The sequence below is a fragment of the Physella acuta genome, unplaced genomic scaffold (assembly GCF_028476545.2).
Source record: "Physella acuta isolate Inbredline_101_S28 unplaced genomic scaffold, ASM2847654v3 ptg002039l, whole genome shotgun sequence".
NCBI classification, from domain to species: domain Eukaryota; kingdom Metazoa; phylum Mollusca; class Gastropoda; family Physidae; genus Physella; species Physella acuta.
Genome location: NW_026733542.1, coordinates 33108 through 59440, shown reverse-complemented (window position 1 = coordinate 59440; position 26333 = coordinate 33108). Strand labels below are relative to the sequence as shown.

The following is a 26333-nucleotide window of genomic DNA, read 5'->3' as shown; positions in this document are numbered from 1 at the left end:
CTATTCACCCCCCCCCCCCCCCCCCACACACACTTTAGAGAAAAGATTCCCGAGTTAAAATGTCATCTTAACTACTGGGATATATAGTTAAGAAATTTATAAATATATATTTACAGCAGGCTGTCTGGGAGTGAAGGGTTCTGTCCCCTGCCTGTAGCGCCGCCTGTTACTGCGTGGGCTGTGTCCAGTTTTTGGTGACTTTGGTGGCAGTGGCAGCTGGGGTATCAGGTAGGGAGAGGCTGATCTGTGTCTGCCTTGCTCCTGCTCCAGCTTGGCTATCACTGTGGCGTATTTCCTCAACGATGTTTGGTCCAGCTGAAATGTTCCAACAAAGTTTTCAATGACATGTCATGTTTTTTTAAATAAGAACTGTAAGATTGTTCTTGGGGTGCTCAGGTGGGTAAAGTTCATAGCTGCTAAACCAAAATATCCAGAATTGAGCCTTTGGGCAGATGAGGCTTGATAGCTGGGAACACCAACCCATCGCAGAGAGAAAAACTCTAAAAATCAAACACCTACTGCCTTGTTTTTTGTTCTTGAATGAACACAGGCAATGGAAGCTAATCCAAATGGAAAAGCAGACCAAAGTTGGAGTCAATAGGCCATTTGGCACATAATAAGTTGACATAATTATGTTGGAGGATATCCCACCCCCCCCCCCCCCCCCAATATAACATTTAAGAAAAAAGAAAAAGAAGAAATAGAACTGTAGACTAACTTAAGGTAATGTTGTCAGGAGCACACAATAAAAAAAGAAATCAACACAATTGGATATTTGCTATGCTACACTAATACTTTTGTGATAGGACCCTCCCCCCCCCCCCCCCACCCTTACTAAAAGGCTAGCATACTGCATGGTAGCCTAAGTGCTATTAGTCTGATTCAACATCCCCTCACACACACACCCTCACACCCCAAACAAAAGCACACTTCATACCATCCAAAGAGAACATTACCTATAATACAATTTTAGAGGACTAAACTTACTCAATCACAGCTAACCCAACTATTCAACCACATGCCATTTAGGTGCCTAACAAGCATTACATAACTTAACACTAACCTAATTAGAAAATTCACAATTAAAAATTACCCAAATTAACACTATACAAATTATTTTTTCACTGTGTGAATATTTAATTTATAAAATAGCTGTTTGATGCTAAATTCAAATTTCTTTTTTTTTATTGCAAAAAAAAAAATCTACAATTTTTTTTAAAGTTCTGAAATGTAGATACTCACTTGGCTTAAGTTTCTGTTGTCTATCAAATTTTTTCTAGTAAAATGGACATCCCTGTCATCTTCATCACCCTGAGATATAGGTCGCCCCTCATCATCCAGGTAGATAATCTGTACACAAAAAAAAAGTGTTAATGGCTCAATTTTAATAAGCAGTAAAATTAGTTAATTCCAGTTGATCAGATTCAATTAACTAAGTGTATCTTTTCTAAAATAGCAAATAAAATTAGAGCTTCTATAAAACATTTAAACAGGCTTACACTTTTAAAAATACAAATAAAATAATTATTAATTAATATTTTACGCTTACAATTGACGCTAAAAAAATATACTTTTAGTATCTGGTTGTTAAATAAACATGATAGCTTGAATCCAACCAACAGTCAAGACTCTTAACTAAATCTTATAAAAAATATATGACAGCCTGCAATCCAAAATAAAAACAATAAATATCTGTGTTTTTTCCCATAATCACTACTTCACATAATTCTGCTTAGCCAACCGTTTACTGTACAATCCCCCACTCTGATTACATAATTGATATTTCATCTTAGAGTAATGGAACTTTACAGCCTAATTCTTATTGCATTGGGTCTACTTATTGATTAAAGGAGAATTGAACATGTTTCATGCTGAATTAACTTCTATGGCAAACTGCCATCCGCGGCCTGTGGATCAATATCCATCAAACAGCTAGACTCCTGATAAGGTTACATGCGTATGTAAAAACAGCAAACAAAAGAGAGGCATTAGTAAACACGAATAGGCCACAACAGTAACAATGTGACTGATGTTTAAAACAAAGGCCAGTGCCAGAAAGACAAGAACAAAAGAGTTTTGTTAAAACAAAAATAATGAGATTATAATTCTGGTTTATTTAAATTATTTGTTCTGTTAAATGTAGTATTGTTACTAATTTTTTGTATGTTTCATTTTGTATTTCATTTTGTATTTTAACTTCAAAAAGCCAACATTATTTTATTCCCTCTAGATTTGGTATCAGTTATATAATTTTAAAAGTTCTAATTCCTATATTTTTCATATCTTTATATGATTTTAGATGTTTTATTTCCTCTAGTTTTTATATTTTTTATATGATTTTAAAGTTAGAGATTAATCTGATTGAATTATTTTTTTACTCTCATTTTACAATCTTTTATTTAACTTGATTTCCTTAGCTTTTGTCAAAACAGGTGAGCAAAATTTTGACCACTTATTACCAACCAATTTCTTTTAAACTAGATATGTGAGTCAATGTCCAATGACAATGCAAGGTGACATCAAATACAAGCAACTATACACACACTGTTTCCATTCATTTGGAGCACTTTACTTTTTTGTCATGCAACTATATTGTATTACAACATTTAAAGTAGTGAAAAAAATTAATAAAAAATGTTTTAGTAATAAGCATATATATAATTATGTACTAAATTGTAGAAACTAAAATTATTTTCTTTTAATATATAATAATGAACCACACTATTTACAAAACTAAAAAGAAAAGTGTGGGTCACTATATTATGTATAGAATAAAAATAATTTAAGATAATTTTAGTTATGTAAATAGTGGTTAATAATAAAATATTTAAAGAAAATCTTTATTTTCTGCTTTTTAGTGCAAATAAAATCTTATTACAAAAGCTTAGTATTATAACGGTTTTTAATTTATTTTTAAACAATGCATTTACATAGCTTAAGTATTTTCAAAATGTCAGCACTTTAAAGATAGTTTGTTATTTTCTTTGGCAACATGTAAACAGTTGTTACTATGTACACTTATTTTTCATTTATAAGAAGGTTAGAAATAACTTAGCACAAAAGAAAGCCTCTTAAATTGTCAGCTCATATTCCTTAATCTAGCCTGACAACAGAGCATGGAAAAATACTCAGTTTCTAGTTTCATAAATAATTGAACAACCCAGAATCAATACAGCCTAACAGGAGTTTTCTCCCCTTCTTTATTTTGTTCATTGTCCTAAGGGCTGAACAAATTGCTGCATTAGTGGTCTCCCTTTACTTTTAGCCCCAAGCCCACCCAGAGATACCAGTATCCATTGAGTCAATAAAGGAAAACACAAAGCAAAAACTAATTAGCAGTAAGTTATTAATGAAGCAGTGGTGTTTCATTAGCCTAAGATTGACCCAGTATCCTGGACTGCTATGCCATGACATAATGAATGATTTAAATCATTCAGTCCATGTTGGCAGTGTTAAACAATATCAAAATCTTAAGTCAAGTGCTTTAAATCATTAGGTCTATACTGACATTTTTATTACATTTTACATGACATGCACACCTACTTGTGCTGAGCTTTTACAACATTTTAAAAACACTGTTAAATTCTTCGTTAAATGTATAAAGCTATTTATAGATAAGTTTAACTGATTCTTCTTAATGTTTAAGAGAAAAAACAGCTTCAAATAATTATTGATTTCTATTTTTATTAGATACATTTTTACAAGGATGCCAAAGATGAGTAAACTTTTATCTGAAATGTTCAGTGTGCTTTAAACAAAATTTCTCATTAAATAGCTTGATACTACATTCATTAATGATTGGATTAGGTTCTTACTAAAAAAATCACATCATGAAAATGTGTATCAAACATTTTTCATCATCACAAATTTTTATTGCATTAAAATTTTATATTTCAAAACAAATCCTAAAATGTAACTTAATGATTAATACCTTAAAACTAATTGTTAAACAATGTTTAAATTATTTTTATATAATTTAATTTCACTCCATTTAAAGAAAAATTAGTCATTTCCGGCCAGGAATATGTATAGCAGAATTATACACCCTAAAGCTTTGCACCAATCTGACAAAAATGGAGGAAAGAAAAGTCATTTGCTGAGCTTTTCTCTTAAAGTTTTTCTCATGTTATGCACTTGTTAGTAACCAACATTAAATATTATTGCGATCCTACAACAAAAATTTTGAGCTAGTTATTTGACTGATTTTAAGGTTTCAGTCATTCTAAAAGCACTTTAAACTCTGATTTCTTGATGTTTAAGAATCTGACCAAGTAGTGATTGTTTTACTGTTGACGCTTTCAAAAATGTGATTTGAAGGGTCGCATAATTATTAATGTATTTGATATTTAAAACAACAATCCAAAATTTGAAACTTAGAATGTTAACAATAATAGCTAACCTGAGTTTATCACCGAGCCATATCTCTAACTATTTTCCAGACTTAACAATAAAGTGGATTCTCAAAAAGGAAATAGTAAGTGGATATTTTTACACACAAATCTCATTTTTCAGCTAAACACCTGATTTCCATTTTAGCAATACAAACAAATGACGATAAAAGTAAAGTAAAGTTTCCTTTTCAAACCTGACGGTCCATGGGGCAAGTGAAGTAGAGTTCACTTGTTTCTGTGACCTCGGCATATGAAGAGATAGTGTGGTCAGCCTTTACTTTCCCTAACATGAGTTAGGTACCAATCAGAGTTGGGTGGACTCAAGGACGGTCTACTGACTTGAACCCAGATTGGAACTCGAGACTTACAGGTTAGCAGTCCAGCTCTCTACCGCGAGACCACTCCGTCCCATTCAAACAAATGACGATGGCAACTAGAAATGTCCAGTAAAAATTAAAAACCAACCTCTTCGTCCTCATCTTCATAGTTGGATGACAGGACTGAGATGGGTCTTCTCCCTTTCTTGGATGGTGCACTGATGGCTCTGTTTCTCTTTGGAGGTGACTTATGTGATTGGTGAGATCTTCTCATGTGACCTGATTCAGATCTTGGACTAATGTAGGGAAGCACATCATAATCTCTTTTTCTCTGTCGAGACATCTGGGGTAAAGTTGTGTAATATTTGTTATTGTAACTAAAAATAAAATGTGTGAAATATTGGTACCTCTTTTTTTTAAAATAATTTAATGATGTTTGAAGTTGGTGGCATAACTGTATAAATAGGTAGGAAAATATAGGTATTTTGTTTGTTAGCTTCTACATATTAAAGATAAAATAATTTATGTAAAACTTTAAGTAATCTAGGAGAAATAATTTGTAAAAAGTTATTTATCTTAAAAAAGATTACCAACCCTAATTTGAGTCATTTAAATAACTTCCACCATTTTTGACGGGAATAAACATAAAATATTTTAATACTAACCCTAACTCTCCTAACGAGTTCAATTTTTGCAATCTCTTCTAGCTTGGCTTTGATCTCTGCTTGCCGCACCCTTTCAAGATCGAGAGTCTTGTGAACGATAGCTTGTGCAAGCATTTCTTTAACATGCTGCTTGTGTTCTTTTCTTGTCATGTTCAGTCTATAAGTGTTTTCTGCTACTATAAATCCATCTTTGGTTATCTAGTATATAAACAGAGTTGATACAGAGAAAATCTACAATTTTTCCTTAGATAAATTAGAATATAAACATTCTATTCAATAGGACCTACATAAAAAAAACAAGTACCATATTTATATTAAATTACTTTTTTAAAGAAATAAATAGTATTCAAAATTAGTTTTAAAACATTATAATTGATAACATTTAGAATTTATCCAAATTAAATTAAAACTGTACACAAACTTACAAGGCCTGATTTACGCAGATGTCTACGTATGCGAGGATTTGTAAAAAATCCCGACAAGTTATTGTCAACTAAACTGTTGTAGTGGGACAGTGGTCTGTTTAATAGTAAAACAAAAATGGCATTTTATTAAAAACTCGTTATTGATTATTGTCTTCTGATAGAATCAAAGCAGTATCCATTTTTGTAAAATTATTTAAATAATATCAACACATAGATCTAGATCTATATACATAATTACTAAATAATTAGCCTACATATCCTTTGGTGATATTAGAAATTAATAATTAGTCCATATTGAATAAATTGTGAAAATAAAAATTGAATCTAACTCTTATTAGGCCTAGATCTATAGTTTTTATTATTAGAGAAATACTTAAATAAAATTTTTAAAAAATTTTATATTTTGATGTCAAGAAAAATAATATTTTAAAGTTTAAAGTTTTACAACTTACCCCTGGTCTATGTGACTCATGGTTAAACTAAGTTATTAGATAATCTTAAAAATGTAAAATAAATGCGATTTTGAGGATTAGTAACTAGTTATAGCTAATAACATTGTAGATTCTCTATTATAGGACGTAAACACTAGCTTCATGCAAATGTCTAAGGTTTATTTTCCGCCATTACAAAACAACGCGTCGTCCGGGAGAGTCACGTGATTTCCTCTAAAATTTTTTTGGGCTCTTTAAATAGGCCTAGCAGGTCTGGAGTCTGGTCGTCTGCTGCCTACTGACTAATTCTTTTGACAAACAATTCAAACATCCAATTATTATTCACGAATATATTCTAAGTCTAATGCACTTTACATGTGCTTTTTTTTTTTTAGAAATTGCATTAATTTCAAGCATGCATATCTCGGGGGGGGGGGGGGGGGGGGGGGGGGGAAGGTTCGACGAGAGCAGAAAAGAGGCGACAATTGTTTGTACTGAAATCGCAATTAGATCTATATTGTCAGCGGCGTAGATAAAGGTTAAACCTTCCCCCCCACACCCACCCTTGTATGGGCGTAGCGTAGTGCATAAAATAAATATTGTAAGCCGTAAGGCATCATAAAATAAACCGGGAGTGATCTCCCCTAAACTTTCTCGAATATTCTTATATGAAACAACAGGGGATGGCAACTCGGATATAAACATGCTTTTTAATCCATTTTAAATACTTAAAGTTTTTAAAATAGAATAAAATCTCGTAGAAAAAAGAATTTCATACCAAGTGAATGCCATATAAAATGTTCATAATAGTGCGGAATATTATTAATACTTTATAAATTCACATGCGCTTTTTGAGAAATCGGAAATAGTGAAAATTACCACTTCCGGTCAACGGAAATTACTCAAAATTTGACAAAAGGCAGAAAATTACATCTTTTACGTACAAGTGAAATTTCATTTATCTATCTGAAATAATACTCAAGTTATAGGCTTTTGAAAAATTCAAAGTAGAAAAAGTTCCACTTCCGTTTATCGGAAATCGCTCAAAAGTTGATACGGATCTAAGATTTTGATATAATACTTATATATGAAATTTCATCAACCTAGCTTAACGGTACTCAAGTTATCGTGTTTACACACACAGACACATACACAGACATGTGGACAAGATTGCAAAACTATGTTTTTCCAACTTAGGTAGGTGTAAACCGTCGAGATTTGCAATAATCTCGATTTTTTTTTTTGCACGATTACAAGTCTTTCTCTATACTTCGTATATACGAGAAAGTAATAAATGACGCTCATAAAGTTGCTATTGCGCAAATCCGAGCCAATGACGATAAAAAGAAACCATCATCAAAGATTAAATAATGTGTGATTGGCCGTGATGAATGTAGTTGACACTTTTGTTTCTTTCTTTACTGACAGCTGCAGTTTTTTCGACCAATAAGTTCCAGAAACAGGCGCCATTGTCCTGAAATCAGAGTTTCTTTCAGGCATCTCGTCCCAAACGAAATAGAATTTATATAGAATATATAAACTTTTACTAGTGTCCGCCCCCCCCCTTCCCCGGAAAATTACCCCCCCCCCTGCCCCCACCTCGAAAATATCAAGCCCTCACCCCTAAAGAAAAGAGTCTGAAAGAAACACTGAAATTGTTCGCAAACTGTTCATGGTTACGCCTCCGATCTCTATATCGACCGACCTGGGTTTCTTTCGGAAATTTTTTCTCCGGGGGGGGGGGGGGGTTGAAATTGACAATGTCGTGAAGGGGAGGGGCAATTTAAATTTCCGGTTAGAGGGGGAAGGGGGGGTCGGCGGTCGCTAGGGCAGTGTCCACTCGTCCACTCCCCAAAGATATCGACAAAGGTGATCTAATCCATCCAATGTAATCTTGCATTCCCTTAATCGTTTTTACATTAGGCAGAATTCGTTGTTTTGACTCGCATCGTGGGAGCTGTACGTGCATCTTCGGGCGTTGAATAATTTCAGATTTATCAGTCCGGGCTTAGTGCCCGCATTAGGCCTACAATACTTCATCATAGGGGGTCGTCCATAACTGACGTCACACTCGTAGGGGGAGGGAGTGGGTCCCCAAGTCTGATGCGATAACACATAACTTAGCCTACACTACTACACTAATATCCTAATTTATAAAAGCCCAATGTGCGCACATCTCTCTCTCTCTCTCTCTCTTTCTCTGTCCGCAAAAAATTTTCGCCGGACATCACGTCAGAATCGGCAGCGATATATGGAGAACTTTTTACGGACTTTTGTTGAAAATAATATGTTAGATGTTTTAAATGTATAACCACAATTTTACTTAAAGAAGAAAAATAAAAATTAAAGGCGTATTCGAATGTAGAGAAACAGTATTATTTATGCAACCGGAAAAGCATTAATACATGTAAAAAAGAACGCATAAAACTGTGACGTCGCTATTGCTTATACATTAACTAATGACGTCATCAGCTGTGTTTTGAATGAAAAGAAATGAACTATTTCATTCAAATTTGATTTAGATCTACGTACACTATGAAATGTATACAATACAATTTTTCCGGCCTAAACTCATAAAATTTATTTTATTTATTTGGATTCTAGATCTAGAGATTCTAGATCTAGACTAAATCTAAATCTAAATCTACGCAATAACTAGATCTAGACGTAGACGCTAAGATCTAGATTTAGACTCTAACTTCTCTAAAATCAATTCCAAAAATAAATTTCTATATTAGGACTAAACTATTTCAAGACTTATTTATTTTATACAAAATCTTTGTTTGGAACTGGCTAATTTGGGATAAAAAATTAATTTGAAAGAATAGGCATATTCGCGTAAGTTAAGATTTTAAAATACGTGTTTCATTCTCCGTATTTTATAAGTTGCCTAAATAGCGGAGATGTTAGTGTACATTAAACCACGCAGGTGGTGCGGGTTCGAGACACAGCAAGTCAACTTGGTTAATGTATTATTTTTTATTATGCTCGGGCTAAACTTTAAAAAAAAATTCTTTTAGAAATCTAGATCTAGATCTAGATTGTCGGGTGTCCGATAGGGCACTTCCCGGCGCCGCAGGCGCTTCAAATTTGGCATGATCTTGCCTTGATGCGACAGAACACGGGGGCCGGTTGGCCGAAAAGTCTACGATGTGGGGGTCAAAACTGACCTCGACTGACCGGTACCTTATATGAGCTATAAATCGAAAAAAAATGTCCACGGAGGAACCTCTTCATAACTCTTGAGGTCGTAGACCGACCTTCGGGCGAATTAATTAAGCATTCAAATTCTCAATGTTTTCGAAAGCCTAAGCGAAGCTGGGCAGCATGCCTAGTGGTCTATATAGTAGTCTCATGTTGGCACAAAATTTACGTCTGCCTTTAACAACATAGCACTAATCCTTATCAATGCTGTCATTATGCTTGTTAAACATAAAGAGATTAGGAGATTTAGACACAGGCAATTAATACCTTTTTAAATGGTATTTCCATATCGATTTTCAAGAGGGGAGTCTTTAGAATGCGGGTAAAATATAGATAAAAGAAACAATTATCAAACGATACCGGCAGTTAGAAGGTAGTTTTTATCAATGCATGGGGTAGAGATTGATTTTAAAAGAGTGACTGGCAAAATAGTTGGACAATAAAATGTTGTCCATAGTGGCATAGAGAACGTTACATCGTTTTGAGTTTGATGATTTATTTTATAGACCTAACCACTCACGTCATCCTCAACCACATCGTCACACTATTCAAGTGTACTTACTATTTGTAGGGGATTGTACTTACTATTTGTAGGAGATTGTACTTACTATTTGTAGGGGATTGTACTTACTATTTGTAGGAGATTGTACTTACTATTTGTAGGGGATTGTACTTACTATTTGTAGGGGATTGTACATACTATTTGTAGGGAAATTGTATTTACTATTTGTAGGGGATTGTACTTACTATTTGCAGGGGATTGTACTCAGAGGCGTAGCGAGGGGGGGGGGGCGGGGGCATATGTACCCGGGCGCCGACCTTAGGGGGGGGGGGGCGCCAAATTGCATGGGGTAGAGATTGATTTTAAAAGAGTGACTGGCAAAATAGTTGGACAATAAAATGTTGTCCATAGTGGCATAGAGAACGTTACATCGTTTTGAGTTTGACGATTTATAGACCTAACCACTCACGTCATCCTCAACCACATCGTCACACTATTCAAGTGTACTTACTATTTGTAGGGGATTGTACTTACTATTTGTAGGAGATTGTACTTACTATTTGTAGGGGATTGTACTTACTATTTGTAGGAGATTGTACTTACTATTTGTAGGGGATTGTACTTACTATTTGTAGGGGATTGTACTGTTTGTACATACTATTTGTAGGGAAATTGTATTTACTATTTGTAGGGGATTGTACTTACTATTTGCAGGGGATTGTACTCAGAGGCGTAGCGAGGGGGGGGGGGCGGGGACATATGTACCCGGGCGCCGACATTAGGGGGGGCGCCAAATTGAAAGTTTGAGGGGGGGGGGGGTGCAAATGAAAAGTTCGAGGGGGTGCAAATCGAAAGTTTGAGAGGGGGGGTGCAAATGAAAAGTTCGAGGGGGGGGGGTGCAAATCGAAAGTTTGAGGGGGGTGCAGATGAAAAGTTCGAGGGGGGGGGGGGGTGCAAATCGAAAATCGAGGGCACCAAATTGAAAGTATGTCCCCGGGCGCCGGGAAGGGTCGCTACGCCTCTGATTGTACTTACTATTTGCAGGGGATTGTACTTACTATTTGCAGTGGATTGTACTTACTATTTGCAGGGGATTGTAGTATGTACTTACTGTTTGTAGGGGATTGTATTTACTATTTGCAGGGGATTGTACTTACTAAGGATAAGACATAGTAAATTCATTAGAACTAGCAACTAATCTGATTTCCATACGTCCATAAATGACGTCATACTCGTAGGGGGGAGGGGTTTAGTAAATTTGTGATGGTGTGTGATGAGGGGGTGGGGTGGGTTTTCCGATGGTGTGACGTCACACTTTTGCATTATAAAAAAAAACAATGTTAGAAAACGAATTTTAGCCGTTATTTCGCGTTTTAGAAAACTGTTTTAATAAATTGTAATAGGAATTGATTAAAGTACTCTATGTTGACTCAGACACAAATTTGTAAAATATCGTATTTTACTTTTTTTGTGTGCAATTTTGAGGGGTTGGGTGGTAGGCTGAGATGTGAAGTCATTTTGAGAGGCAGGGGGTCTGGATTTTTGTAACGATGTGTGACGGAGGGGAGGTAAAAAATCATCAAAAAAGCGTGACGTAATTTATGGATGACTCCATAGAGTAGATTTCCATTCACGATCAAACTATGAGTAGGGAATCGAACTCACGGAACGTGTCCAGAAAGGCCCCCGCCATTAATGCAAAAAGTGCTTTCTGATGTCTAGATATTGAATACTTAAACGCCAGCCATAAAAACAAATTCTTATCTGCCTTAAAGGTTAGTGTAAAAGGTACCTGGACAAGATCCTTACTTACTAAGGGTGTTTTCAAATAATTTATTGAATTGGGAATAAATTTTGACAAAATTGATCCAGTCCTTTTTTGGTTAATTTTCTTATTTATTTAAAGTCAGAATGCAGATGAACAGAAAACCTTTCAAAACCATTGCTGATGTTAGCATGCATGGTTCCAAGCCTTCCAATCCAATTTTTTATGGTTAATTTTCCTCTTACAAAATACAAATCAACATGACTGTATTTTCCAGCAATAAATTTGCTGGATAATTTATTATAAACAGAAAAGAACCTGAGACCTGAAATTCTTCACATTTAAGTATTTTAAGACAGCAAACAAAAGTTTTTGAAACTGTCAACACTAGGAGAATATGTCACACTACAAACTACAATAATTTTTTAAAAATATAACAGAGGTCTGATATTTTAACATATAAGGCATAATTATGTAAGATTGAATTATTATTATTTTTTTTTGTAATTGACTGAATTTGATGAAATAACAGAGGAATCTCACCATGTTAACATTTGAACGTAATATTTTACAATATATTTTTAGACAATTGACAGATTTCATAAGCTACGAGATTATTATATTACTATTGAAATACAAGAACTCTGTTGGACCTGACTTTATAACACTTGAGACATCAGGGGGGAGCAAATCTGTAGCATGTTTACAGGAGTGTCGGCTGTGGTGTGAGGCATCGCTCGTTTTCTGTGATTTTTGTAGAACAAGAGGTTGAAGGTACGGGGAAACCATACTGCTTCGACCATGTCTTTGATTAAACTTGGCAACAACCAATGTATTGATTTTTTCTACAGATCTCTTTTCTAACTGAAATACACACACACAAACATATATATAAATATATATATATATATATATATAAATATAATATAATGTTAAAAAGTTATAGAACATGGGTTCATAAAAGGATTTTCATGTTTATTCTATACCTGGCGTAGCTGTTTACTTATTTTTAAATTGCCATTGTGGACTTTGACTTGAGCTATTTGACCTGGAGTTTCTTCATCTGCATCAGACACATCCTGTAAACAAGTATTCAAGTTTTAACTTTATTACTTCAGAACAAAGCAAAACTATGATGTTGGGTTGAGTGAAATGTTTACCTAAATAGAGCTGATGAATTTTTTCTTACAAGTAATACAAGCTGCTAATTCCAGTAAATGAATACATAACAAAAAGAAAGTATTCATGTTTAGACATATTAAGAGAAATAAAAGAATAATAAACTAGTAAAACAATTACTTAATCAATAATGAAGTGAATTTTAATTGTCAATTAAGTCTGATACCTATCTAAGATGGATTAAAGAGAAATACAGCTAAACGCATTATAGGAATAGAGTGTTTGTTATAGAACTCTTTTTTTTTACAGTAAAAAAGAGTGGGTAATGTGAAAGCGCCAAAATGAGGTTAGTGTGTAAACACAATGGTATATACTAGACAGACAAAGAAAAGAGGCAATTAAAAAAAAATAAAAACAACATAAGCTGGCCTGAAACAGAATAAAGATAATAAACATGTTCACAAAAAAAAAAACACAATTCAGAATGACACGATTGACTACAAACACTGACATAATAATGAGACTAAATGAAAACAATGCAATACAAAACCCTAATATAACAAACAAAAATGGTGTGATTACCTAACTACTACAGTGCTTTGGAATCAAAGAAAATAGCAACTGATACCACCTTAGTAAAGCTTAGTAAGTTCTAGGTCTAACTACAAGGGGAAGTAACTGGACAGTGACAAAAGAAAATATACAAAAATGGGGCATTCCCATGGTCAGTTGGAATAAAGTAACACTGAGATTACATATAATAGAAGTAATTGATTGTAGGATTTACAGTACTTGCTGCAAAAAACCATTTAATATCTTGCTTTAAACTTATTGTGACATCTCTTTCAAGCCAAAAAAAAATGATTTTTGCAAAAGAGAACTTTACAAAAAGATGAAATAAAAAATAATTAGATCTGCATTAAAATTCTGACAATAAGTCTATAATTCTTTTACTTTTGTAAAAAAAAAAGTAGGCATTAGCTTTCAAGCTATTTTAGAAATGTACAACTCACAAGCTTCTCATTATTACAGTTAGAAGAATGCGCAGAAGTGGACCTTCTACATTGTGTTGGTTGTGCACTGATGGCTCTGTCTCTACATATTGTAGTGTGGGGAATGTGTAAATATACAGGAGCATAAATTGTTCTGGTAACGGGCTGTACTTCTCCATCTCTGTCAGTTTCACGCGCTGACTACAAAAATTAAATGCGTGAAAAATAACGCAAGAGATAAAAAAAAAATTAAATTATACACACATGCATATCTCTCTCTATATATATATTCACACATGTATATATATATATATATATATATATATATATATATATATATATATATATATATATATATATATATACACACACATGTATATATTCTAATGAACTAAATGTTTAAAAATTAAAACATTTCTTTGATACTTTGAATCTTCTACTTCTAGCACTCTCCATTTTTGCAAAAACTTCCAACTTGGCTTTAATCTCAGCTTGCCGAATTCTCTCAAGATGAAGTGTCTGTTTAAACAAGGTTTGGGCCAGCATTGGTTGTAAGATTTGCAAATACTCCTTTTTTGCCATGTTTTTTCTGTAGTCTTCTTTCGATATTATGTAACCATCTTTGGTTATCTGCATAAAAAATAGAACTTTAATAGCTGTGTAATGAGCTGAAAAAAAAGTTATTTTTTACAAGAATAGAATTTAGAAAAATTGTTGTTCGCTTGTATAATAAACTTACAAGACCAGCTTTAAGCAGATGTTTGCGTATATGAGGCCTTGTAAAATAAGCAGACAAATTAGTATCAGCTAAACTGTCATAGTTTGATAGTAATCTGTAAGAAAAAATAACACAAGTTTAGCTAATAGGTTTAATATTGAAAACACATTTGATGAAAATAAATTATTACAAAATTTTTAAAAAGTAAAAAACCCTATACTTAATATGTAAGTAAAGCATTAAAACAAAAGAAAAAAAAGTTTCTTTAATGGTAAAAGAAAAAGCATTTTCATTATATTTTGTGACCCAGACTTTTATTAATATTATAAGTAAAGATTCCTCTTTAGATCTAATGATTCATTGGGCAGATGAAATGGAGTACATGTGTTTCTTGACCTCAGCATATAAAGGGATAATGTGGTCAACACTATACCCAGCCGCCTTTCCTTTCCCTAACGTGAGTTAGATACCCATCAGAGCTGGGTGGACTCAGGGACGTTCCACTAGCTTGAATCCGGATTTGAACTCAAAACTATCGGGTTAGCAGTCTAGTGCTCCACTGCTGCCAGAAATTTAATTTTAGAGCCTTTCATCTTATCTCTAAAATGACATACTGACGGGTACCTAGCTGATGTTAGGGAAAGTATAGCTGGCTGGGCATAGTGCTCACAATACCATCCCTTCATATGCCAAGGTCAGAAACCGATGAACTCTACTTCAATTCCCAATGGACCATCAGGTTCAAAAGGGAACTTTACTTTTTTTTTACATAGAATGGTATTAAACATATTTATAAATAGATCTAGATCTAGTACTTTTTAAAAAGTCTGGCAGATGAAATCAAAGCTATATTTTGGAGACAGGTCAAAATAACAGTTATTATTTGTTAGTCATGCTAACATAATCTTTGCCTTAGCCATATGACTCTTATAAGGCACAATAATAAATTCTGAACTTATTCCTCACACTGCCCACCCCCCTCCCTAAGAAAAAAACAATAGCAAAATTAAAAAAAAAAAAAAACAACAAAAGCTTGTAGAAATAGGCCTTCTATAGAGGATCACTTTTGTTACTATAATTGCTTAATGAGTAAATACTAGTCTAGTGTATTCATTTTAAAATACTGATGAATTAGTTGTTTAGATCTACATAGTACAACCATATTATGTAGATCATGATAGATCTTTAGAAATAGGCCTACTTTTACTTATTATTAGATCCATATACATTTTATTTACCTACAATATATGGCATATGCAATGCAAATCTGAAAAATACCAACCCATTTTCTTTGCGCATCATTGTGTTTATTTTTTTGAGTAGCTAATTCAAGCTAGCATAATCGAATGAATAGTGAATACTATAGTTTCAAGTAGTTAAAAACTAGCTTTAAATTAGATACTAAAAAACCTATGATTAGCTTTTATTTTAATATTTTCTAAAGCATTAATTAAGTTTCAATTTCAAGGGAAACTATTGTTAAATAAATATTATTAAATATGCATATGCTAATGTACTAAATATATATAAATGTAGGCCTATAGTTATTTTATACGCCGATATCTTTATCTGATAGTTTTTATTGGCGCATTGTTTAAAGTATAGACAGTATAAGTGTAACTGTTAAGTGCATTTTTGATCTTGCTTCCACCATTTCCAAACAACGCGTTGTCCTGGAGTGTCACGTGATTAATTTGTTATGGTTTTTTTTCTCCAGACCTTGTTTTCCTGATTGTCATGTCATTAACAAAAGAATAATCGAGTGCGCTCTTTTTTTTTTTTTTTTTTTAAAAAATCCTCCTATTCCTATTAGATCTAGTAGTATTATTAGCCATATTTGGATATTATAATCAGTAATCATTAGCAGAGTTTCTTCCAGGCATCTCTTTCGGGGGGGGGGGGGGGGGGGATGGGGGGGGGGGCTCAGCCGAAGAAAGTCTACTACCGCCACCACCCCCCCCCCCCCCGAACGAAATGTAATTTATATAGATAATATATACTTTTAGCTGTCCCCCCCCCCCCCGGAAATTTTAGTCTGGAAGAAACACTGATCATTATATGGATCATATATATTTTTATATAAATATAAGAGTGAGAAGTTAAAAAAAATAAAAGCAGGCGTTTCTTACATTTATTACTGTGTTTATTAGTTGTTAGATCTAGATCTAGTAAAAAGTTAAAATGTAAATAAAGCTCAAAATGACATATTCTATAGGCGACTATGGGAGGATATTTAGTACCCACCACCGTTTGATACCAATACCATTTTTGTTCATCTGTTCTAGATCTAGATCTAGATCTACCCGCAAACCATGTCTTCTTCAAACATTGAACATTTTATGTCATACGTCACGCATTACGTCACGTTCCCGGGAAAGTTACGTTACGTCATATGCATACTGTCAACTTATGAACCCTGGTATCGTTGTTAGACACGTTGTAAAAAGTGTGAGTAGATGTAGAAGTGACTAAGTTGGCCATGTAAAAGTGTATGTGTATCTAGTTCTCTTGTAGTGGATTTAAAGACTTCTAGATCTCTAGCTAGATCTAGGCTATACTTCTATACTTTTAATAAATAGGGCCTAGCAGAACTCAACTCTTATTTCAGTCTAATAGAGCTCTTTAGTAAAAAAGTTCATTTAAAGCGGTGTTTCACTTTTTCTTGATTCATGATTCCTAATAATAGTATAGGCTAGTCCTGATCATAATGGAAGAATGTAAACAACGGTGTTCAATCTTTAATTTTATATTATGAAGTTGCAGTGTACAATCAATAAACTTAGAAATGAAGCGGTCGAAAAATGACCAAATTCGTTCAAGTATCAGTCGCTACTTTAAATGGAGACAATATTCTGTAAGTTTTGTTTTCGATATTTCAAGTGAGTTTAGTTGTGACTGTGAACTGTCAGTGTTCCGTGAGTTACCACAGGCCCAGCCACCAGGCCATGCACTGGAAAATAAATATGGAATCAATTTATAATTTATAGGGCCTAACAATTAGACTAACATGTAAAAAAAATGGCCTAATATTTTAAAAATTAATTGGCTATAAATTTAGGTTTTCTACTCAAAAGTTTACCAAGTATCAAGTTAAACTTGACAAGTTTACACCACTCTAGACTCTAGAATTGTACTGGAGTGACTCAAACTAACCTAAGACTCTAACCCTAGGCCTAATCACTTAGATCTAGATCTAGATCTAGAGCTAGTGACTACTAAACCGGTGTCACTCACTAGTTACAAGTAGGAGTTAATTTTTTTTATTACCTGATATACCTTTCCCGGGTATAATACCACAGGATATATCATTGGTTAATCTGTAATTCAACATCAGGCATATAAGTTACCCCCCCCCCCCCCAACTTTTTAAGATTGTTTTTCTGGTTCATAAAGTCATGTTATAGCCAGTAAAAAAAATGGCACTTTTCTGTTTTCTGCTAACATTGTCTTTGTGATGGATCCTTGCTCTAAGAAAGTTTTTTATGCTTTTATTGTTGTGCAAAGCAACCCTGAGTTTAGAGTGATAGAGTGATGGCCCTGGACTGTAAGTGTAAGAAATTTATCCTAAACCATCATCATCATCTTTTCCTGTTCGCGCCCAAGACACATGAGTCAGATAAAGTAGAATTTATCTGTTTGACTGACCTCGTCATACTAGGAGATAATGTAGTCTTCACTATGCCCAGCTGCCTTTGTTTCCCTAACATGATTCAGGTATCCATTAAAGCTGGTTGGACTCAGGGACACCCTGCTAACTCAAACCAGTGATCCGAACTCGAGACTTTTGGGTTAGCAATCATAAACTCTGCCATCTGGCCACACCATCCTTACCTAGTATGAATACTAATAAAAAATTCTATTATGTTTATTACTCTTTAAGTTGATTTCCCTCTTTGTTTGACAAAAATATTTTAAAAAACTTGAGATGTAAAATGTCAGTTTAGCATAATAGATTAAACTTGTTCTGTTTTCTTTTAATAGTCAGAGGTGATTCTTATGTATTTGTTATTGCTCCTGTTTGTCAAAGATAAAGCTGGTATTTTAATTTCAACAACAAATAACCATTATTATAAAGCTTGTATTTTAATATTGACAATGTTTAAAATAACAAACAATAAATGAAACTAACAACACTCCTGAAATATCTCTTTACTTTTCAATTAACTATATATTATGCCATCTATAATATCTTTATTTTGTGTTGGCTTATTGTACACATGATCTAAATGTTTTAAATTTAATAATGTAATATATAATTTATATATTTAAGATACACTTTTTTTTATCAATTACCAATGATGACCACAACGTTATATCCAATTTGATTAATAAATTCTATTTTTAGGACACTGAGATGCCATCTAGAAAAGATCTTCAACGTGAACAGGGTTTGTCTGATATGTCAGTTCGGAGGCGTACCAGATCAAGAACAAGCGTTGAAAATACTTTAGCACTGAGCAGTATTTCAGGGGACGCAACAGCTTGTGATCAGCAATTCACGAGGTAAATTCTTCTGTATTCTTACAAATACAATAAATAGCATAATTCATTTTTAAGTAGATTTTCAGTACCAGTTATTCTGTATGGGATGGCGCTAACCTGAAATTCTCGAGTCTGTAGGACATCTCATTGGTCCACTCAGCTTTGATGTGTACCTGACTCATGTAAGGGAAAAAGTAAAAGCGGCTGGGTATAGTGCTGATGGCACCATCCCTTCAAATGCCAAGGTCACAGAAACAGGTGAACTCTACATCATCTGCCCCATGGACTTCAAGGTTTAAAAGAAGGGTAACTGTATTATACTATAGCATTCTGTAATGTACTATGACATTTAATGTTATTTTGTTAAATGATGAAAATTTTAAAGTATTGAAACACATGATTTACAATGCAATAGAATGAAGGGATTCATCAGTGGTGCTGTCGCCCCTTATTACTCAGAACTTCAACCATTGCTGTTTCCAATGTTTTCTCATACATACCTTGAAATGTTATGCAATGGCCAGAAAGTCCCAGGTAATGAAGTAGTCAATTGTTGTTTCATTTTAAATATGCCATGACTTGTGTAAAATGATGTATATATTCGTTGTCTCTTTTCTTACATTGATCAAATTAATTTAGTTTTGGTGTATTAATAATGATGGGGGCGGATGGGTTAGACTTTTGTGCTGAAGGGAGGGGTTAAGAAAGTGTGTATCACACTTTTTGCATTTGTACATTCGATATCCAAAAATGTCAATTGGTCAGGTCCAATGTGATGGAACAAATATTTTATAGCATCTTATAGTTTCATTAATTACCATATTATTTTCTTTTATTTGATATGTTACACATGCTTAATTTAGAAATATATGCTTAAAAATATTGAAATATACAATTAGAGGAAAAAGCTATGGTAAAACAGCAAAAAGAAAACACCCACAAAAAACACATCAGTCTGAAAAAGTTAGATAATTTTTCAAACTGAATTTTAGAACTAGAAGTGATCTCCTTATAAAAAGTGATGAATGCTATATATTTTTTACTTTGCATTTTGTTTCCTATTCAAAGCTCAAAAATTTCATGAGCGCCATTCAGAAACATTTAAAGATGAAAAAGATATACAGTTTTTGAAAATTTTAAAAAGACTAGGAACTAAAAGTGATGTCAGCACCACAAAGGAAGTTATTGAGTTCAGGTAGGTTCAGAAGAATGTAAAGTACACCCTGTATCTGTCTAAAGAAAAACCCCACCATTTAATTTAATCTAATTAATTTAAATTGTATATTTAGTTCTAAAAGATAAAATAATAAATGATAGATGGTTTTGAGCCAGGTTAACTATGGTTAGCATACTAAAACTACATTTATAAATGTTTTTTTTATGTTACTTCCAAGTCCAAGTATTTCTGGGCAAGCTAGTTTCTTTTTTTTTGGCAATCAGACTTCTGTCAAATGCAAGTACTGAAGTTTCAAAATACTCAGTTAATTGAAAACCCATTTTTATTATTGTCTTTCCCATTGACTCAGTCACATTATAAATCTATTCATCACATCCATTTTGTCAATAAGTAGTCTACCACTGTTATAGATTATTAACTGTTACATTTTTCCCCCCAGAGAAAACCGTTTTGTTCTCACTGTTGGTGAAGAAACACTAGAATACTTAATGAGGCATTTGAAGGTATGACATTAAATTAAATCAAAGTAAACTTCAAATATTTTTTTTTAAAGTTTAGTACCCTTTTAGTCTAACTGTCCATAGATAGAGTTCACCTTTTATGTAACCTAGGCAGTTTACAATAAATGGATTTTTTTGACAACATCTGGCTAAACACGTCATTTCCCCTTACTTAACCCAATTACCCATAAGAGGACTGAAGTTCTTCTGGATTTGTTTTTAAACTTTAGAGTAAACGCTGGAAATTTTTTTTTTTTTTGGTTTGTTAATTTTTTATCAAAATTAACTACTGTATTTAGTTTGTAGGATTTAAATGATTCTTTTTAATATCAATAATTTGTTGTTCTTATGATGGAAAATTAATTTGATTTTGTGTACATTGACAGACTGAAGATAACATGATAATGTTGCAAATCTTCAACCAGTATATAAAAATTAACAGTAAGTTGATCTTTGAATAGCTGTTGTGGCTTATAATCTAATACTTAGAGCTGTGTAATATCTAATGAAATTTGATTTTAAAATAAGGGCATTTAATATTTTAATGTTGCATGTTATTTAAAAATTTTTTGGCTTTGATACAGTAGACTGAAGACATGATATGTCTTCATGTAATAAAATAGTGTTTAGTAATTTTAAAAAAAATATTTTAAAATTTATTTTAGTTTTTGGAGGGCATATGATTATGATCATGACTGTTTCTTCTCAAATTTTAAAAACATATTTTTTTTTGTCAGTTGATTGTAAAATAAAACCCTTTAAATCAAGATCTGTAATTATAAACACAAATTAAAACTTTTTAGAAGCTTAACAATGTAAGGTATTTGTTTGCTATCCCAATTGCAATATGTATTTTTATATCAGTAACACAGGCAGAAGGAGTTTTCAATAAAGGTAAAATTGAGCTGAAACCACTGCCAGAAGTTCAAGAAGAATCTCAAATCCAACCAGAAATTACAGCACAACCTGTAGGGGATGGTCCACCAGGAGAGTTGTCCTTGGAGGAGGAGTTGTCTGCTGCTATCAAAGCTGTGCGAGATTTACCACCATGTTTACCATCCATTTGCTTTTTCACCTTTTTAAATACTTACCAAGGGTAAGCTTTAAAGTAAAAGCCATCAATTTTCATTCTTAATTAGAGTTTTGTTGTTTAATTAGTAAAGGTTGTGTTGAATCACCTGCTGGAATAGATAACCAATCGTGAGCTTTACACAATTGTATTATTTTGCTTATTTTATGTAAAAAATAAATATCTCTCATAGCCCTAATAATAGAAAATATTTTGTAACTACTTCTACTGTTGGTTGGGGTACAAGTAATAGATAACTATTAATTAGACCAATTGAATAAGCTAATTGGAGTGACAGATATTTTGCCTGGGAAACCTATTTGTCACTGACAAGTGCTGCTGAGAAAGAGACTGTTTTCTACCTGAAAACCATATTTAACAATACTGTTTTTATATTTAATTTTTTTGTCCGCTAGAATTTATAGATGAGTACTTAAACATTTATGGTAAACATTTCTAATTTATAAGATGTACTATAAATTACCAAGGTTTAAATAATTATTTTGAAATAGCATAACTGCAATCCATGCATCTGGGTAGATCTAGTACTATCTGCTATTCTCCTATAAAAAACTAAACTTTTATTATATGCATAAAGGAGTGGGGGGAATTAGTCATGGGTGAAGGGGTGATGGTTATAGGATGTGGAGGGAGAAGGTGTCAGGTAACCACAGACTTTTCTTTTGGATAAGTTTTTTTTGTATTATTACCATTAATTCTGTGAATTTAAAAAAATGTCAATTTATTCATCACCCCAGACTGTGTTCTGCTACAATATCCCGTGACAAGAAAAAATTAAGCGGCTGCTTTGAAGATGCCAGCATCTCTGTCTGGAGCCTGGAGCCAGATGTATTCCAGAAACTACCAGCTGAGTGTGATGTCAGCAAGATTGTGTTGTCAGCCGACCTCCTTTATTGTACAGAGGATGAAATTAAGGAAAAATTGACAAACAAGTAATTCTTATTTCTGAATTTTTAAAAATCTATTCACACAAATTTGCTCTGAGAATAATTTATAAAAATTCTTTTAAAAATTGAAACTTTGTTTGTATTATGAACCATTGTTTTTTTTTTTTTTTTAAATAGCCTATACAATATCCTTTTAGTTTTCATAAAAATAAAGACATATTTAACAATTTTATCATGAACTCAAATTTAGATCCAACCAGAGTACAGAGACAGCAAAGCTGATAGGACATCGTGGTCCTGTTTACAAAAGCAGATTTTTATCAGACTCCAAATCTTATGTTATGTCTTGTTCTGAGGATTCTACAGGTAGCAACAATTTTATAGATCAGTTTAATATGCTTGTAGTTGTAGCACTTTTTAGATTTTGTTTAGTAGTGCTAGCAAGTTGATCAAATGATATTTTATCATTTTAATATTGAAAAATCTGTACATATTTTTATTTATAACTATAACTGACTTATATTTTTTCAAAGTACGTCTTTGGAATATGTCAAGCCAGACAAATGTTGCTGTTTACAAGGGTCACAGTTCAGCAGTGTGGGACTTGTGTATTAGGTAAATATGAACAGTCTGCTTTTAGGTCAATACATTATTTACTGCACTGGTATAAATAATTGTGTACATTCTGGCATACTTCTTAATATTTATTGTGATTAAAGCAGCATCATTTTATCATCCAAAAGTAGTAAATACAGGAAACACAAAGAAACTAAACAATGAACATTCATTAAAAAAAAATCATTAAATTTCCCTAATAAATTTATTTGGGTAATGAGAGCTAACATTAATTATTTATATCTGTTTTGTCTATTTTTGTTTTCATGCTATTTACTATAATAAATGGTTCTTTTGTCAATTTATTTAAAAATATTTTCATAATGCTAATTAACTTCTGTATTTATTTTAGCTCCACAGATATTTGGTTTGCTAGTTGTTCACATGATAATACTGCGAAGGTTTGGTCATTTGACAGAACATATCCACTGCGTTCTTACATAGGGCACACATTTGATGTTGATGTAAGTTTTGACAGTTTACCAAAGCATTGTCCATTTTCTTGAACCTCACACATAATCTGGCTACTTGTATCATTAGTATCAATAATCAATGTATGGATATTTTGTTGTGATTAAATCAAAGGTCCTGTCTTATACCATTGCATCTGTTATAACTTATGATAAACTTTCTAACAAAAAACCCAAGTTCTTTTCAATATTATGAATGAGTTTGTCTTTGCCTTGTGGTTTGCTATAAGTAAATAGAATTAGAATATGCAGAAAAGATTCTAATAATTGAATCTGACCATTTTAATATACCTCAGAAATAAAAAAAAAATCAAACTTGCAACATATATTCTAAGTCTAATACTAATTGAAAAAAAAAGAACCCTATAAAAACGTCTTGCATTCCTAAAAGTTAAAGTAAGTTTTTTTTAATAAATCTGTCAGCCCTTCTAGTCTTAATACTGGCTTTGTTTTTTTTTCTCTCCAGTGTGTAGAATTCCATCCCAACAATAACTACATCGCCACAGGATCTGGTGATAAAACTGTTAGATTTTGGTCTTTATCAGAGGGGCGCACAGTCCGCTTGCTGCAGGGTCATAGAGGTTCTGTGTTGGCACTGGCTTTTTCACCAGATGGAAAACTGCTTGCATCAGCTGGTATGTAGCCAAGATAGTTGGTTAGTTCTCAAGTATAGAAGAATAAGTTGTGAACTGATAATGAGGTGCCCTGTTCTGGATCACACAAATGGCTGATGTATTATACTGGTCTGGGGAGTTCGAGTCTAATTAAAAGGATTAATTATAACCTAGAATCTAAACTATGTAAGGAAACATTACATTGTTCCCTTGCTTACCACAATTTACAAATAGCTAATGTGTACTGTTATTGCCATTGAGTTTAAAATGTATTTTTTATGCAGGATAGAGGATTTGACCTATAACTATAATATTGTGCTAAATTTTACTTGGATGTCAACATGGAAGTAAAAACTCCACTTTTGTCAGAACCTTCCCCATATATTCACTGGTTGACCCCCACACTTCCTTATCTATACATTGAAATTATATATTGAAGGCACTTGTGTTTATAAGGCCCCCTTGATATAATTACTGTAATTGTATTTTTGACTTGTTTCAGGTGAAGATAGAAGAATCAGAGTGTGGGATCTTGGATCTGGACAGATGTTAAAAGACTTAAGAGGACACAGCGATACTGTGTTTGCATTATCATTTGATGAAAACAGTTCAATATTGGCATCTGGTGGCTCCGATTGTTGTGTTCGACTGTGGGATGTTAAAAGAGCTACAGATTCACATCAGTAAATATTTTTATGGAGTTGTGTGTGTAGAGGAGGTGGTGGTGTCAGTATTGAACCGAGATGTAACTGCCTGCCTAAGATTTAAAAAGGCAGAATTTTTCCCCCTTTCTTTAATCTATCCATTAAAAATAATCAGGATCTGATATATTGCAGCCAGCCTACAGTCCCAAATTTTTTTATCTTACTGTACATTAATCATTTAATAACCCAATTTAACTTGCTTGAATCCGGGTTCAAGTCAGTAGAACGTCCCTGATTCTACCCAGTTCTGACTGGTACCTTACATTATGGAAATCAAGGCGGCTAGGCTTAGCACTGACCACACTATCCTTCATATGCAGAGGTCACAGGTGAATTCTACTTCACTTGCCCCATTCAGCATCAGGTTAAAAATGAAACTTTACTTTTTTTAAAACCACATTTGCCATCATATATCCCAGAATGGGTCAACCTAAAGACAATGAAAGTTTATAACTATAAATCACTAGCTTAGAATAGTGATATATTTAAATGTTAGAACTAGTAGAAATGAGACTTCCTGTTTGCCAAAACACATTGTAGGCCTCAATAAAATTGTGATCATGAGAAATTGGTAGGGGGTAGTGTGTGTGTAATGGAGATGTGTATAGCAAATACCCGCTTAGTTGAATAAAATTTGAGAACTGTGAATGTCTCTGAACATTTTCACACGCAAAATAGTCATCGATCAAATAAGTTTGCAATTACCATTTCAAATTTTTTACTTTCACATAATGAAGTGTCAGTCTTCCATTAAGACTGTTTCAAATTTTTTTTTATTACTCAACCTGTTTTCATTTTCACACCCTTCTGTTTATGTGGGTTTTTTTGTTGTTTTTTTTTACTAACTTTTAAAATCTTTTTTTCAGAATTGAAGGTCATTCATCCCCTGAACTGCTAGGAGCCTTTCCAACAAAATCAGCCCTCATATCTTACTTGTGTTTTGACAAGGTTCTTTTAGCAGCAGGAGCTAGTTCATAATGTTCTTAAGTTGTGGACAGAAATAGTGCCTATTGCATTGTGTAAAACACAGATCTTAATACAGACATTATAATAATTACAAGCTCTTATGTTGAAATTTGGTAGTACTATCATGCATCAAGTTTCATAAGGAAAAAATAGCTTGAAAAATGTGGATTCCCAATTCCTGACCATTTGTATTGTTTGGTAAAAAAAAATCTCTTGTTAATTGAATTTGTTACATTTTACTTATGTAAATACATGCTTTTATATGATATGAATTGTTTTGCTTTTGCATCCTTTTTTTC

At 33.1% G+C, this 26333-nt stretch overlaps 3 protein-coding genes across 12 annotated transcripts in view; 1 reads left to right on the top strand and 2 right to left on the bottom strand.

Annotated features, from left to right (window-relative positions):
* The window catches only part of LOC131931820 (dentin sialophosphoprotein), a 36414-nt gene extending 29971 nt beyond the window's left edge, over positions 1–6443 (bottom strand). The window contains exons 1-6 of the mRNA XM_059288664.1: positions 6251–6443; positions 5799–5892; positions 5374–5571; positions 4857–5051; positions 1243–1350; positions 115–315 (exon numbers count right to left, since the gene is read on the bottom strand). Coding sequence (XP_059144647.1) covers positions 115–315; positions 1243–1350; positions 4857–5051; positions 5374–5571; positions 5799–5892; positions 6251–6270 — 816 coding nt within the window. The 5' untranslated portion in view covers positions 6271–6443. The remainder of the gene's footprint in view (positions 1–114; positions 316–1242; positions 1351–4856; positions 5052–5373; positions 5572–5798; positions 5893–6250) is intronic.
* Positions 6444–12133: 5690 nt separating this feature from the next.
* On the bottom strand, positions 12134–17145 carry LOC131931830 (uncharacterized). Of its 9 annotated transcripts, none has more exons than XM_059288687.1 (7): positions 16085–16198; positions 15812–15862; positions 14551–14644; positions 14238–14441; positions 13833–14012; positions 12687–12779; positions 12134–12564 (listed from the first exon to the last, which is right to left on the bottom strand). In XM_059288687.1, exons 2-7 carry the CDS (start codon positions 15829–15831, stop codon positions 12307–12309), a joined length of 849 nt encoding a protein of 282 aa, XP_059144670.1. In that variant the 5' UTR covers positions 15832–15862; positions 16085–16198; the 3' UTR covers positions 12134–12306. The 9 variants fall into 9 exon arrangements, with proteins under 9 accessions (XP_059144670.1, XP_059144671.1, XP_059144677.1 ...); XM_059288688.1 differs by having other exon boundaries at positions 16151–16192; XM_059288694.1 differs by lacking the exons at positions 15812–15862; positions 16085–16198 and adding an exon at positions 17127–17145 and having other exon boundaries at positions 12136–12564.
* LOC131931829 (TAF5-like RNA polymerase II p300/CBP-associated factor-associated factor 65 kDa subunit 5L) lies at positions 16929–26300 on the top strand. 2 transcript variants are annotated; one of them, XM_059288684.1, is made up of 14 exons: positions 16929–16977; positions 18875–19032; positions 19427–19545; positions 20080–20206; positions 20628–20691; positions 21075–21129; positions 21553–21784; positions 22516–22710; positions 22916–23031; positions 23199–23280; positions 23633–23744; positions 24217–24385; positions 24867–25047; positions 25935–26300. In XM_059288684.1, exons 1-14 carry the CDS (start codon positions 16939–16941, stop codon positions 26044–26046), a joined length of 1761 nt encoding a protein of 586 aa, XP_059144667.1. In that variant the 5' UTR covers positions 16929–16938; the 3' UTR covers positions 26047–26300. The 2 variants fall into 2 exon arrangements, with proteins under 2 accessions (XP_059144667.1, XP_059144666.1); XM_059288683.1 differs by lacking the exon at positions 16929–16977 and adding an exon at positions 17015–17383.
* The last annotated feature ends 33 nt before the right edge of the window (positions 26301–26333 follow it).

Excerpts from the sequence above, each read along its gene's own strand:
- LOC131931830 (XM_059288687.1), bottom strand. The coding sequence starts at position 15,831 with ATGATGCGCAAAGAAAATGG. Across the intron at positions 14,645-15,811 it reads ATGATGCGCAAAGAAAATGG|ATTACTATCAAACTATGACA; the intron begins GTTGGTATTTTT and ends TTTTTCTTACAG. Across the intron at positions 14,442-14,550 it reads ATCTGCTTAAAGCTGGTCTT|ATAACCAAAGATGGTTACAT; the intron begins GTAAGTTTATTA and ends TTTTTTATGCAG.
- LOC131931829 (XM_059288683.1), top strand. The coding sequence starts at position 17,315 with ATGAAGCGGTCGAAAAATGACCAAATTCGTTCAAGTATCAGTCGCTAC. Across the intron at positions 19,546-20,079 it reads CAATGGCCAGAAAGTCCCAG|CTCAAAAATTTCATGAGCGC; the intron begins GTAATGAAGTAG and ends TCCTATTCAAAG. Across the intron at positions 20,207-20,627 it reads AAGGAAGTTATTGAGTTCAG|AGAAAACCGTTTTGTTCTCA; the intron begins GTAGGTTCAGAA and ends TTTTCCCCCCAG.